Source organism: Mytilus edulis, chromosome 9, assembly GCF_963676685.1.
Source record: "Mytilus edulis chromosome 9, xbMytEdul2.2, whole genome shotgun sequence".
NCBI classification, from domain to species: domain Eukaryota; kingdom Metazoa; phylum Mollusca; class Bivalvia; order Mytilida; family Mytilidae; genus Mytilus; species Mytilus edulis.
The window spans coordinates 53,342,622-53,357,320 of record NC_092352.1 but is presented as its reverse complement, the minus strand read 5'-3'; the positions used below and the strand labels follow the sequence as shown (position 1 = coordinate 53,357,320).

The 14,699-nt window shown below is 31.0% G+C and overlaps 1 protein-coding gene across 18 annotated transcripts in view; it reads right to left on the bottom strand.

The window, feature by feature from the left end:
* Positions 1 to 14,678, bottom strand: part of LOC139489762 (serine-rich adhesin for platelets-like) — a 31,435-nt gene extending 16,757 nt beyond the window's left edge. For 6 of the 18 annotated variants that reach the window (XM_071276560.1, XM_071276556.1, XM_071276563.1 and 3 more), the window contains exons 1-3: positions 10,233 to 10,358; positions 2,353 to 2,505; positions 1,802 to 1,930 (exon numbers count right to left, since the gene is read on the bottom strand). In XM_071276560.1, the coding sequence (XP_071132661.1) occupies positions 1,802 to 1,930; positions 2,353 to 2,505; positions 10,233 to 10,310 (360 nt within the window). In that variant the 5' untranslated portion in view covers positions 10,311 to 10,358. Of the gene's footprint in view, positions 1 to 1,801; positions 1,931 to 2,352; positions 2,506 to 3,621; positions 3,893 to 10,232; positions 10,443 to 14,478 lie in introns of those variants that run through there. The other 12 variants (XM_071276561.1, XM_071276570.1, XM_071276565.1 and 9 more) reach the window with 8 other exon arrangements.
* Positions 14,679 to 14,699: the final 21 nt, after the last annotated feature.

The following is a 14,699-nucleotide window of genomic DNA, read 5'->3' as shown; positions in this document are numbered from 1 at the left end:
AATCAACAAAAAATTTACATTCTTACTAAAGGCTTGGTACAATCACTCAAATTATAGGAGAAAAAAAACCCAGCAGATTATATAAAATGAGGAACATTAATTCACAAAAGAAGTTTTCAAAAGGGTAAACATGGTTTAGTTTTTAAATATTTACTTATAAAATAGCCATCTCAGAATTTACCTTTACTCCTATAAGCTTTGTGTTTTGCAGAGAAGCTGCAAGTTACAATTCTAAAGTCTCTGGTTTTATATGGCTGGGTATTGATAGCTAGATCTTACTGCACTCAGTAGTTTGTTCATTAAAATTTGACAATGTCTATCACATGCTTAATCCAGTTGCATATATGTGGGCTGCATGGTATGCTAAAGTTACAAGCTTTAACTAATAACAGACACACAATTTTTAAAACCACGGAATATTTCAAATTTGAGTGCAGACAGGTAGCTTCATTTATAACAGACCCTATGATAGTTTTCCATAGATTCACCTGCAAGTTACCTGTCGATTTAAACTTTTGGCAGTTCTATTGTCCCATCTAACAAATACAACAGGTATTGTTCTCTGTATAGTTCATTCACCAGGACCTTTAAATTTCTTCTAGGAGAAATCTATCACTCATTGATTAATATACCTGAACAAAAAATTGAACTGTCAATGATGAAAAAATACTTATACCAATACTAAGAAAGGACTCACAAAACTGCATGTGGTGTTGTATTTATTCAATACCAAAAACTTGTTTTTAATGTGTTCAATATTAATAATGATTTAAAAATTAAAAGTTGATTTCTGATCAAATATTCAATAAATATTTTTGTGTGTTTGATAAATAAAAATTTGAATATTATTATTTTTAAATTAAGGTCTTCATAAACATAGTCTATAAATTAACAACAAAAAAAACATGCAAGTTCATTGGAAAATACTAAAAAAATGTGTCTAAAATAAACTTTTTATTATTAAATCAGATTTTATATTGAACAGATTGAAAATATATTAATGATATATTGAATAAATACAATATTGCATACAGTTTATGTGAGTTTATAGAAGTATTTCAATAAAAAAACAGATAATTTTTTGGTCAGGTAAATTAATCAATGAGTGATATATTTCTCCTAGAAGAAATTTAAAGGTCCTGGTGAATGAACTATACAGAGAACAATACCTGTTGTATTTGTTAGATGGGACAATAGAACTTACAAAAGTTTAAATGGACAGGTAACTTGCAGGTGAATCTATGGAAAACTATCATAGGGTTCGCAATAACAGTTTAATTGAGCTTTAAATAAAACAACTGCAGATAATTAATAAGATAAAAAAAAATATTATTAGCATTACAAAATACATTTCAACACTTAATCTATTCTTATTTGATGTACTCGTAATTGTTCTATCTTATTATGTCTAAAAATCTTTCATGCAAGGTAAATACATAAGTAATTTTCCTTTTTTTCATGCATCATTAATGTTAATATTGATCCATATTTAGCTTTCAAAATAAAAATGAACACCATTAAGATAATGCAATGAGTGTCTTTAAGATGACCTCAGCTTATCTTTCTCTAGTTTTCCAGTGGTATGTGCCATTTTTTTCAATAAATCTGACTTTCAAAACTTCAAACAGAAACTTCAAGAGACCCAAAAATTATTAAGTAAATTCTTATACAAATGAAGAAACTTATCTTTGTAAAAAAATATCCAAAAACGTATGTAAGCATTATTCAATATTAAATATGTGTTTTGTTTGTAGTTATTATGTTACTAGCATCTAAAAAAAAACCATCAATTGTAAGTTACCTCAACTTCAGCTACTATAGACTGTACTCTAGCCACTAGTTTTTCTCGTTGCTTTGATTTTCTTCTGTTTTCTAGTCTCATGGCTTGTCTTCTGTATGTTAGCATTTCTTCTCTCCTTTTGGCAGTCATCTACAAAAGGTTAAATTTAAAACTTTTTCTTAAACTTTTTAGATGCGTATTTCTCATAACAAATAAATACTAACTATTGAAAAATCTATTGAGTTTACCCATCACCTTTTTGAGTATGTGTAAAAAAAAATGTTTATTTTTTTAACCAGATTTTCAGACAATAATTGAAGTATATTTTAGTTTTTTTTTTATTCTTTAATATTTTGGTAAAACCCTTTGTGTCCTTCAACTGTGCTACATCTAGCAAATAATTTGGCTTCAAAATTTGAAATAGGTTGTCTTGAATTAGCAGTGACGTGAGAGCTTTTGTTTCCAGCTGAAGGCTCTTAAATATTAGTAGCTTTGAGATGAAGATTAGAAAATCTTGGAGTACTGTATGAAGGATTTCTTTTCATTGGTGTAAATAATTCTATAATGATTACCACAGGAGGCAATATGGGTACTCCATTGAATTTGATGACAGATGTAAAATTTGTTGGTATTGGGCTGGACCATGATGCTGACATCTCATCCAGATTCCGACTCTGTGCCTCAAAATATTCTAATAAATCTCCCATGATGTGATGCGAGGGATTCTGAAGAAAAAAATAATACAATTCATGTACATGTTTTAACAACATAAATCATTCCTGTGTCAACTAAAATTCTGAAAAAGATATCATTTGTGTCTTCAAGATATCTTGCATGAAATATTTGCCCCTGGAAATTAAGCCAACAACGACCAGTCAGCCTTTAACTCCAGGTCATTACATACATTTTTACAAAGACTGAAAGCAGGAATAACTTGGATAATTTTTTCTAATAAGGTAAGTTGAATAAAGCTGTTTTAAGTTTATTAACTTGAATTTTTAGTCCCAAGAATCTGTGTTTTGTGACAATCTACTCCAAACTATAAGCTGTAAATAAAATCCCTCCAAAAAAGGCTGTTTGAGACCAAATTGAATAACCATTACTTCTAAGCCATCCATATGATTATAGGTCAAAATTGTATACCTGAGATCTATCTTAAATAGTATATCTATATCTTGACATTGTTTGATTAACAGCTTAAAAACTGAAGTATATTAACCTAGCTTGTTGTTTAATAAAATATTAATATACCACCCAGGCACTTTCAAGTTTGTTAGTAATACATAAAATATAATGTTCTTTTGAATATCTGATAAATCAGAAGTCTTTCAATGGGCCCAGTAAATCCCTTCAAATATCAGGATCCTATTGCTTTGATCCTGATATCCAACATTGTCGAAAGGCTCTAAATTTATCATGGTGAAAAATATATGGCTCTTCCTAAATTCAAGTTAAGAATGTCACATTTGTATAATATAAATATATAAATATATATACAGTTATGAGAAATCATATAAGAAGACTCATCCTGTGTTTATTAATGTTTACTGGTAACATTTATTTTGAAAATACATGTACGTCATTTTTGTCTGTTATAAAAGGTATGAATTTGGATGTTAGTCGATTTCAACAATTTTTCTCTGTTGAGCTTTAAACAAATCAATTTTGTAAATTTTGTAACTATTAACTAAAAAAAACTTAAATGCTAAAATATAAGTAAATCAAAAATTTATAATAACAAATTTACCAAACACAAAATTATGATAACCTCATCCTTTATTTTACTTTGAAATAAAAGAAATAAGCTGTCAAAAATGTTAATATTTGATAAACTTACTTACATACTAATAAATAAGTCATCAATATTTCTTTAACTTGATAATCAATTTCAGAACAATTTTGATATAGTCAGGCACACATGTTCTCATCTTTTATCTATGTATTTATTATACTGAATTTCATCAGAAGATGACTTTTCAAATTACTATGAATCAATTCAACACGTAAATACTGATTTGTAATCATGATCCGAGTTCCGATTCTCTAACAACACAAAAAAACATAAGCCAACCCCATTTAAATGTGTCACAGTTTATTAATCTACATCAAAACAAGATCACAATATACATGATATATAAATATACATACTCATATTATTTGTTGATACCTGACGCATATACCAACCAATGGATCTACTGGATTGTAGCCAAATTATATTTAATTCAGATCATAACAGGATTATGAAATATTGATAACACATATAAGAATTCTTTCTTTTTTAATGGAATTATTGTTTAACTGTATTGAATTTGTGACAGCTGGTCTGTGAAACTGCTATCGTAATGTAGTAATAACAATAACAAAGATGACAATAAAATTCATTATTTTTAGTGATGTATTAAAAATCTGGGTTAATTGGCTAATCAAATCTTTTTTGTACAAATAAATTGTATTAGTTGCTTAATTGAATCAATTGTTTATTTTTGGTTAAGTATATCCTTAGCAATCAATTATTTGCATAAAAACTATATCATGTACCACGGATTCATTATTATTCGTTGGATACCAATTTTTCTGGGGTTTCATGGGTACAGGTGAGTCACGAATTCAAATGTTTAACGTATAATGTATTTTCAATAGGCTTTGTATTCAGAGATTGGCGAAACCACGAAATCAAATATCCACGAAAATACAAGATAACAGCAATCCACGAAAATTGAAACCCAGGAAAAAATGAATCCACAGTATATGTAACTAGGAAAAAGTCAACATTTGACCATTACTTTTTATGGATTTTCTGGCTGAGTTTTGGTGAACTACAAATTGTATCTTTCAAAGAAAGTAGAAACAGAAATTACCCTGGACGATCAGGTTTTGGTGAACTTCAAATGGACTTGTTTTAAAACTGTTAAAATTTCTGGTAAAGACCTTATATCTATTGGTACATATAGGTATCCCGTTAGGATCCCGCTAACATGTTTAACCCCGCCACATTATTTATGTATGTGCCTGTCCCAAGTCAGGAGCCTGTAATTCAGTGGTTGTTGTTTGATTATGTGTTATATATTTGTTTTTCGTTCATTTTTTTACATAAATAAGGCCGTTAGTTTTCTCGTTTGAATTGTTTTACATTGTCTTATCAGGGCCTTTTATAGCTCACTATGCGGTATTGGCTTTGCTCATTGTTGAAGGCCATACGATGACCTATAGTTGTTAATGTCTGTGTTATTTTGGTCTTTTGTGGATAGTTGTCTCATTGGCAATCATACCACATCTTCTTTTTTAAAACAAGGGTTTGACTGTTGACATTAACTCCCCTTTGTCCTTCTTATTAAACTGCTGAACCAGATTCTTACGTTATCATGCTTGTCAGTTGTGGCTAGAATTGCTACTTCCGATATATTTCCATTTCAGTAGGTTTTTAATTTTCAACATATCCAAAATAATTCTTCAATCAATTACGTAATGCAAGTTAGTGTCGAAATAATCGAGTTTAGAATAATATATAATATGCATGTTTGATTGTAAAAGAGAATATCATGCAAAATAGGGTGTAAACCTTTAGACCATTGATCATCATACAATTCACCCATGATGAATGGCCAGTGTTATTTAATTAACTTAATTAACCTTCTACAGGAGATCATATGAAATTTTGATGAGGAGTTCGTCTGACATTTATAGAGCTATTCTAACGATAATTCTCAGTGGTACACGACACTACTTCTCACTCTCTCTTTATGCCGTTTTAATGTCTGATGTTTTACTCTTCATTATTGACTTTTCCCACATTACATATTTTTTCTAATTAGATGAAAAATCTGACAGACCAACCATAAAAAATAAATCTATTTAATATGTCTATCTTCCATTCCCCAGCATCATATTTTGCTAAATTTCAATTCTTTGATTCTTATAAATAAAAAAAATAATAAAAAATTTACAAATACATTAAAAATGAGGCTTAAAATCATCAAATTGAGGTAATTTTTACAGTGGAATGCCTATTACGAGTAGATGTATTGAATTCTAAGTTTGACCCACAAAATAAAGCCTTTTTGGGAAGTGTGCATAGCAAACTAACACAAGTGTTACATATTTTACTTTACTGTAATGCAAAAGTGTTCTCCCCAGGGCATTAAAGCACCATGGTACCCAGGTGCTATCTTGGATGATGTTTATTATTGAATTTATAGCCATGGTGCAATATTTTTAAAAAAGTCAGTGCTATGTTAATTTCCATTGTTCTATTTAAAATTTCTGCGGAGAACACTGTGTAATCTGCATGTATAACATGTATCAGTATATGCTGATTTATCGCTATTTTGTGCATTTTTCTTTTGATCTTTTTTTTGTGATAATTTTCATATCATGCTTCTCACTTGCATGACTTGAGATGGAAAAATTATCGCTAGAAACTAAGGAGTCCACGTGGCGTTGCTAACGACATTGACATGAAATTGACAACGTCCTCATAGGTAAAATAGCGATAAACAGATTATCATTGGTCATCTCAACTCGATTGCTTTTCTCACTTTCGCTGTACCAGCTCAAGCGAGAAAATCAATCTCGTTGAGATGACAACGATAATCTATAATTATTGTTGTATTTTTCTATATATCCCAAAGCCATGCCCCACAATTCTCTAATTAGTAGACTTATACAGACAGACAATATGAATGAATTGAGTTTTGCCAATGGCTGATATTTTTATTTGTTATTAAGTTATCAGTGTTGAAGTTAAGCATAGACTATGACATAAAAAATAGATTTTGTATTGATTTAGATACTACACCTTGCAATATTTATTTATTTTTTACAATCCTTTAACACTTAACTTCTGATTGTCTTGGATCAATTAACAACCTTAGACAAACAAGAGGCTCACAGATGCCTGCATTGCTTATTCATCAAGAAATTATCAAATGATTCCATTATCAACAACAGATAACAACCAGATGTTCCGCAGGGCGAAGCTTTATACGATCGCAGAGGTCGAAACCCCGAACAGTTGGGGCAAGTATGGACACAACATTCAAGCTGAATACAGCTCTGAATTTGGATTGTAATTAAATAGTTGACACAGCATATGTTTCTGACACAGAATGAATATGGTCTAATGAACTTAAAATTTCTTTTTTGCTTTGAGCAATTCACTTATGCTGTTGAATATTAATCCCCCCAAAAAAAATATTTGAAGAAATTTTCTTTTTTATTTCTGAAAACTGAAATGAGATAAATTGTAACCTCCCCCCACACAAATTCTTATTTAACCCAACACCACCCCCTTTTCCAATTTGTTTTCACCTCCCCTTTCCCTTATTCCAAAAAAAATCTCAATTCAAATTTCTAATGGAGTTTGCAACAATAACTACTCATTTCAATACATCATAAAATATCAAAATATAAAATAACATACAGCCATGGTTAAAATTAATATCAATTAATAGTAACTTCTAATTTTTTTTACAGCTAATCATCTCAAGACAATCATCATTTAATACATAATTTTCAAGCAGTGTAAGGGAGGTAATCAGACATATATATAACAGTGTAATTCTTTAAATTGAATTGGGATTACCTCCCTTACACTGCTTTTAAATTGTCTAAATTGCCTTTAACCAGAAAAAAAACTGTTTTTCCCTTTTTTGCCCCTATTTGCTAAATGATTTGAGTCATAACCCCCTATAACCATCCCTATGTAATATGGAAACTTGGGGTCTAATTTCAGAGAGATTTATACAATTAAACACAAGTTATTGACTTGAAACTACAAAAATGCTTATTTGGGCCCCTTTTTTGGCCCCCAACTTATTGAAACCACCTTGGGATAAAAACCCCAAAAACTCAATTCCAGCCTTTTCTTTGTAGTTAGAAACCTTGTAGCATAATTTCAGAGAGATCCATACACTTAAACACAAGTTATTGTCTGAAAACTAGAAAAATGCTTCTTTTTGTCCCTTTTTTGGCCCCTTATCCCTACATGTTCTAGGAAATTAACCCCAAACTGAATGGTATTAAACAATGTTGTACAATTTCAGAGCAATTGAAATACTTATACACAACTTATTGTCCTGAAACTAAATAAATGCTTGTTTTTGGACCCTTTGGGCCCCTAATTCCTTAACCTTTGAGACCATAACCCTCAAAATCAATCCCAACTTTCCTTTTGTGGTTATAAACATTGTGTTAAAATTTTGATTTCGATCTACTTATACTAAAGTTTTTATCTGGAAACCATCCGTCCTCGGAAGGCAAGGACGCCAATGACGTGAAGTGATACCAATATACGACCAATTTTTTTTTATTTTAGCTGTCGTATACAAATGACTGGAGAATAATAGCACTGAGGTTGATTGGTTTCTTAACGTCCAGTAGCAAATATTTCATGCATATTCATTGACAAGAATAAATTAAGTTAATGAACGATTATGAATACAATATTATACATGTTAAAAGTATACGTAGGCTCTAAAATGTTAGTAGATGAAGCGTTGGAATTTTGACTACCACTGTGGAAAATGAGGGTGTTACATGTATTTATACATTTAAAAAAAAAAGGGATTTGTAATACTCCATAAAATCCTGCAAAGCCAAAGGGACACCACACTTTAACAAAGGTATCACTGCCACACACAAAAGCCTAAAATTCACATTTCTATACCACATTCAACACTGCCACACACAAAAGCCTAAAATTCACATTTCTATACCACATTCAACCCTTGTGGGTGTATAAATAATGAGAACATACATGTATAAATGATTTCTTTATTGAGATTGTTAAATATTAATCTAAACAAAAATGGGCATCATGCAATTTAGACCGAATAATCTGTCGTCTAAAAGCTTTTTGTTTTTGGTTGATGTTTAATAATCTGTCGTTTAAAAGCTTTTTTTTTTTTGGTTGGTGTTTAATAATCTGTTCTCTAAAAGCTTTTTTTTTTGGTTGGTGCTTTTGTCACCAACCAAAAAAAAAAGCTTTTAGACGACAGATTATTTGGTCTACATGCATTTAACCGCATTCTCATAGCAAAAATATAATGAACTGATAGAAACCTAAAGTTGACATACAATTAAGTTATATAAACTTTTATCAATTGCTCTTTCAATACAGATTAAAGTAACTTTTGGGGATAACAATATGAATGGTGACAGATTCAGAGATTTGAAAAGCTAATACATCAAAGTCTTAAATAAACTGTTGACACAGAGATATGTCTTGCCTGTATACAAAACAAAACATGGACAAACAAATGAATTGTAACTTTAAAAGTTATGCAAAATTGGCCTTCAATGTCCTAGATCTGGAAATCTAGATAGTTTAAAATTAGAAATGTAAAAATTGTACAAAGAATAATCTTTAAATAAAAAAATAATTTGACAAACTCTCTCAAAGCCTTTTAGAAATTGTTTCCATAATATAATTTACACATTTTTTTAAAAGAAATTTGAGGTACTGTGGATTCACTTATTTTCGTCGGTACCAATTTTTGTGGATTAAGGAAAACTTACATATTCGTGAATATTTTAATATGTAACTTAAAAATGTTTATTTTTGTTAGAAAAGGAGTAGGTTTTATCAAGCCCTAAAATGGCCCCCCTTTTTTAGCCTAAATTTCAAATATTATTGACCAATATCACAATGAATAATTGCTAATACGTTGACTAGATAGGTAATAAGTCTTCTTGTTGCAAATTTACGTTCCTGCGTTTTATTCATGACGTCACAAATAGTACTCATTTTGATTTTCAACGAAAAAACAATGAAAATGGGTAAATTTCCATTGAATATTTGGACAGGAAACATAGAGTGCATTCATCGACAAAAAAGATCTTTGACAACCAAGTGTGTAATGATATTTTACATATCTAACTTGAATATTTAGGTTGTCAACGTCTAACCTCCCTGTTTCCGAATCCTAAGTATGGCTTAAATCCTGCCGATTTTGTCACATTTCGCCAAAATCCCTTATTTTGACCAAACTGCGTTGAGAAATTCAACACTTTAAAATAAAACTATGACAGAAATTGTTCTATAAAACTTTCTTACATGTCTTTAAGTCAACTTAAAATATTTTTATCTTATAGCACTGAACTTCATAATTGGGGCTAAATATGACCCTTACCGAACCTACTCCTTTTGTTATTCCTTGAACATTTAATTTCGTGGTTCACCTGTACCCACAAAATCCACGAAAATTGGTATCCAACGAATAATAATGAATCCACAGTAACAGTCAAATTTTAATGTAATATTCTGTTCCAGACTTCTTAATATAAAAAAGAAGATGTGGTATGATTGCTAATGAGTTCTTTAATTCTTTTTATCAGGTTTATGCTACAAAACTAATTTTTATTGACATCCAATCTTCGATATTTATTTACATATATTACCTAAAATGTCAAATTTTCAGAAAATATTCTTAAAAATATTCAATAACAATGTTACCTTTTCTGCAAGAACTAATTCTACGGACAATCTTGGATCCATCATAAAAAGTTTAGCTCCGAAAAAATCTATTCCCATTACTATATTGTGCCATTAACTAGTATGAAAATAATATCTTTTTTGACACCAATATCATAAAATCTTCTTTTATTTGTATAATCTTTTGTCCATTAAAATTACGGTATTCCCCTTATTATTTTGATATTTGTTGACAACTTGTCAATTGATTAAATCAATGCACTTGGTCTAATAAGTTGAAAATAACAGGCATATTTCTTTTTTATATAGGGCCACTATTTTCTCTGTTGCTACTCAGCTGTGAAATTTACGCCTTGAAACTGACAACAATAGAAAAATTACCAAAACAAAAAATGATTAATATAAACGTAAAAAAGCTTCTTATAAAATTAGAGACCAATAATATATCAAAAGGCTTGGTTAGATATTAATCTTTAGTTATGAAAATCTGATACAATTATTTGTTAATCATATTATCAGGTTTAAAATAAAACAAAGTTAATCTGTTTTTGTAAACTGATTCGATTTACATATATAATATTTATTCCAATATCAATATGATTTTAACCTTTTAGAACAAATGAAGTCTTTAATAGGTGACCATAGGCCAAACATTTTTAAGTTACATATATAATTATGTATACATGTACAAATGTATACTGCAACAGCCTCCACATTTATCATACAACACATGATATCATTTTGTCTAAATCAGCTGAGTGGGAATGGGCTTAATTCATTATTTCAAGCTAAAGTTGAATTCAACTACAATATTAAAATTTAAGGAGTTGTGGTATTATTGCCAATGAGACAACTATCAATCCTAGTTCCATTGGCAGATCAGGGGGGGGGGAGGTTCCAGGGGTTGGAAGTTGAAACTCCCCTTTTTTTTGGTCGATCAATGCATTTGAATGGGAGCATATTCAATGTAGTTGGAACTCCCCCTTTACTCTGGGATGGGAACCCCCCTTTTAAAATGACCGGATCCGCCCCTGAGTTCAAATGATGTGGATATACAGTATTTTTAAGCAAATATTTTCTTTATTAAACGACTCAACATACATGTATTAATTAAGTTTGTGAGCACTCAACCCTACCCCAACCTGGATATGTATTACTGTGTTAATACATACATTAATTTTTTTTCACATGTTATTGTTTAAATGTCTTTTTGATCGACTTAAGCAATTTCAATTGATAATTAATAGTGTGTCTTGTTTGTAGTAATGTTAAACTACTGTCTGAGGTTAGGGTGAAGGTTGGCACCTAATTAGAAAAGGCATATTTTGGGGTGTATCTTTATAGGACCACAGAGGTTGAACGCAGAACAGTTGGGGCAAGTATGGACACGTACAACATTCAATTAAGCTTGATGCAGCTCTCTGAATTTGGATTGTGATTAAATAGTTGACACAGAATAAATGTTGTCTAATGAACTTTTTTTGCTTTTGAGCAATACACTAATGAATATTAATCCCCTCAAAAAAAAAATAATTGAAGAAATTTTTTTTTTATTTTCTGAAATCTTATATGAGAAAAATTGTACCCCCCCCCCCCATTTTTTTTTTACCTCCCCCTTTCCCTTTATTCCAAAAATAATCTCAATTCAAATTTGTAATGGAGTTTGCAACAATGACTACTCATTTAAAAACGTCATAAAATATCAAAAAATAAAATGACATACAGTCTTGTAAAATTAATATTAATTAATAGTAACTTCTACAAATAAATTTACAGCTTATCATCTCAAGACAATCATTATTTTTCATACATAATTTTTAGGCAGTATAAGGGAGGTAATCATACATATATATAACAGTATTCTTTAAATGGAATTGGATTACCTCCCTTACACTGGTTTTAAATTGTCCAAAATATCCTTTAACCAGAAAACCCCTTTTTTGCCCCTAATTTATACTAAAATGATTTGTGGCATAACCCCAAATAAGCATTCCATTGTTGTATGGAACTTGTGGTACTATAATTTCAGAGAGATTTATTCACTTAAACACAAGTTATTGACTGGAAACTACAAAAATGCTTATTTGGGTCCTGTAATTCCTAAACCTTAGGGACCATGACCCCAAAAATCAATCCCAACCTTCCTTTTGTGGTTTTTAACATTGTTTTAAAATTATATTGATTTCTATTTACTTATTCTTAAGTATTATCCATAAACCATCTGCCTTTGGACTATGCTGACAATGTGATACCAATATTCGATCAAAAATGTTTTAATTTTTGCGGTCGTAAAAAAATGACTGATTTGTAATAGTGGTCACTTACTTTACTTGTTGATTATACTTATTATTTGCGGAAATTGGTTTATGCAACATGTAGTATTACTTATAGTTCTACTTTAGTAATTCTTTCTCCTGAGACCGGCCATGTAATTATTCTTGGCGGGACTAGTTGGGACCACTTGCTTCTTGCACATGCTTGACTTCCAGCAAGGCCAAGTTCGTTGTCCCTAGGAACTATAAGAATGAAGTCACTCACTTGGTTCAGGGCAGTCTATTGTGCGTTTGTTTTATCTACATTGGCTAGAAGCATAGGGGGAGGGTTGAGAACTCAAAAAACATGTTTAACCCTGCCGCAATTTTGCGCCTGTCCCAAGTCAGGAGCCTCTGGCCTCTTTTAGTCTTGTATGATTTTTTGTTTTGGTGGCCTTCAGCTGTTGTCTGCTCTATGGTTGGGTTGTGGTCGCTTTGACACATTCCCCATTTTTACACTTAAGATTTGAAATGAGCAGACCCTCATATCGATTTGGCTTGCAAATATCATTATAGAACTTTATTTATACAAGTAGACTAACTGCCACCGAATTTCAGTATTATATTGTAATTATATTCTACCATACATGTCTTTTAAAATAACACATCATGTTTATTTTTACGTGTTTTACATAGTTTTTCCAATATCCCAAAACTTGGGTAGACAACGGGAAAACGAATGGGTTGTAATCAATGTAATGGGAGTATCTTCATGTTGAATAAGATGCAGTCTGAGAAATCATCCTACCCAAGGCTTTGATCATGTATATTTCTTCTTTATTATATAAAAATTGCATCAAATTTGATTTGGTATCTAGTCATTTTTGCTAGTCACTTCATGTAGCCTACATGTATATTATCTTACTTAAGCAAAATTTTCTGAAATGATTTTAAAATTCAATTAGAAAAATGGGTCATCTGTATTTTTAACGGCAATGCGGTTTTCCAGAAAGTCTGCCCAGGTGCAGTAAAATTAATCCGGGTCCGTTCGCGCCCATTCACGTTTGCACCCACTCATGTTCGCCCCCTTTCAGATCAAAGGGATCAAGCTGTTAAAAACAATTATCTTTTGTGTTTTTCATTTAAAATCTTCAATCTTTTACTCATACCAAGCTATAAATACATTCAGTATTATTTACACGAAAGCAATTAAAAACAACAATCATGATTTTCCAATTATTCAACTGGAATTTGAATTAAAATTGGGCGTGAACGTGTAGAGTGCGAATGGACCTTGGGTGCGAACGTGCGAGGTGCGAACGTGTAGTGTGCGAAAGTATATTGGGCGCGAACGGACCTGATACCCAGTAAAATACCCAAAAAAAGTAATAAACAGCTGCAATACCCCCCTCGTCTTGTGTGTGAAGTGTTATGGGAACATCATTGTGAAGTTTTATGTGAACATCATTGTGTATTATATCTCCAAATCTAATGAAGGTTGTAGTCTAGATAATCATGCTGTCCGCTGTGGGCATTTTTCAATTTCAATTTTTTAATTATCCCTGGAAGGCGTCAAAGCAAAAATTTGAAATAGCTTTCCTAGACATCATAATTATTCAACTACTGGTCGAAGGTTGATACCTGTTCAACTAAGAAGTTAAAATATTTATCAAAAAGCATATGTTATTAAAAGTCAATTCAATCATACATGTATCAACAGGCCAGATTATAATTCAATTTTCAATTATCTCAAACAAAGAAGCAAAATTGATGATCAGCTGGTCTCGTTTAATTTTGGAATCTTGCCAACTTGATGACAAATCAGAAAAGTTGTCAACAAGTGTCCGTGGAAAGTAACAGACAGTGGCTTAAGTGTTGAAACGGACCACTTACCTATGTATAGCATAATACAATGTTGGCCTGCATTGCAAAATGGCTTTTGTTATCTATTTATGATAAAGCAGCCGGCGTTGTCAGTTTATTTTCAAGTTTCAACATGCCAGCGCGTCACTCACCTGTTGATGATTCAGGAAATCCAACAATTCAATTCAGTTTAAATTACTCCTATTCCCTTTTTCTGCAAGGAAATTTTTTAAAGACTCTTTCTTTTAACCAGATTCATCACAGGTAGCATGAAATGGATGTGTATTCGTTTTGACAGGTAGCACCCGCCATTTTTCAACAAATGTGTTGTCTATCAATCCAAAACTGAGATGCTAGGCCGTTCTTGATTGGA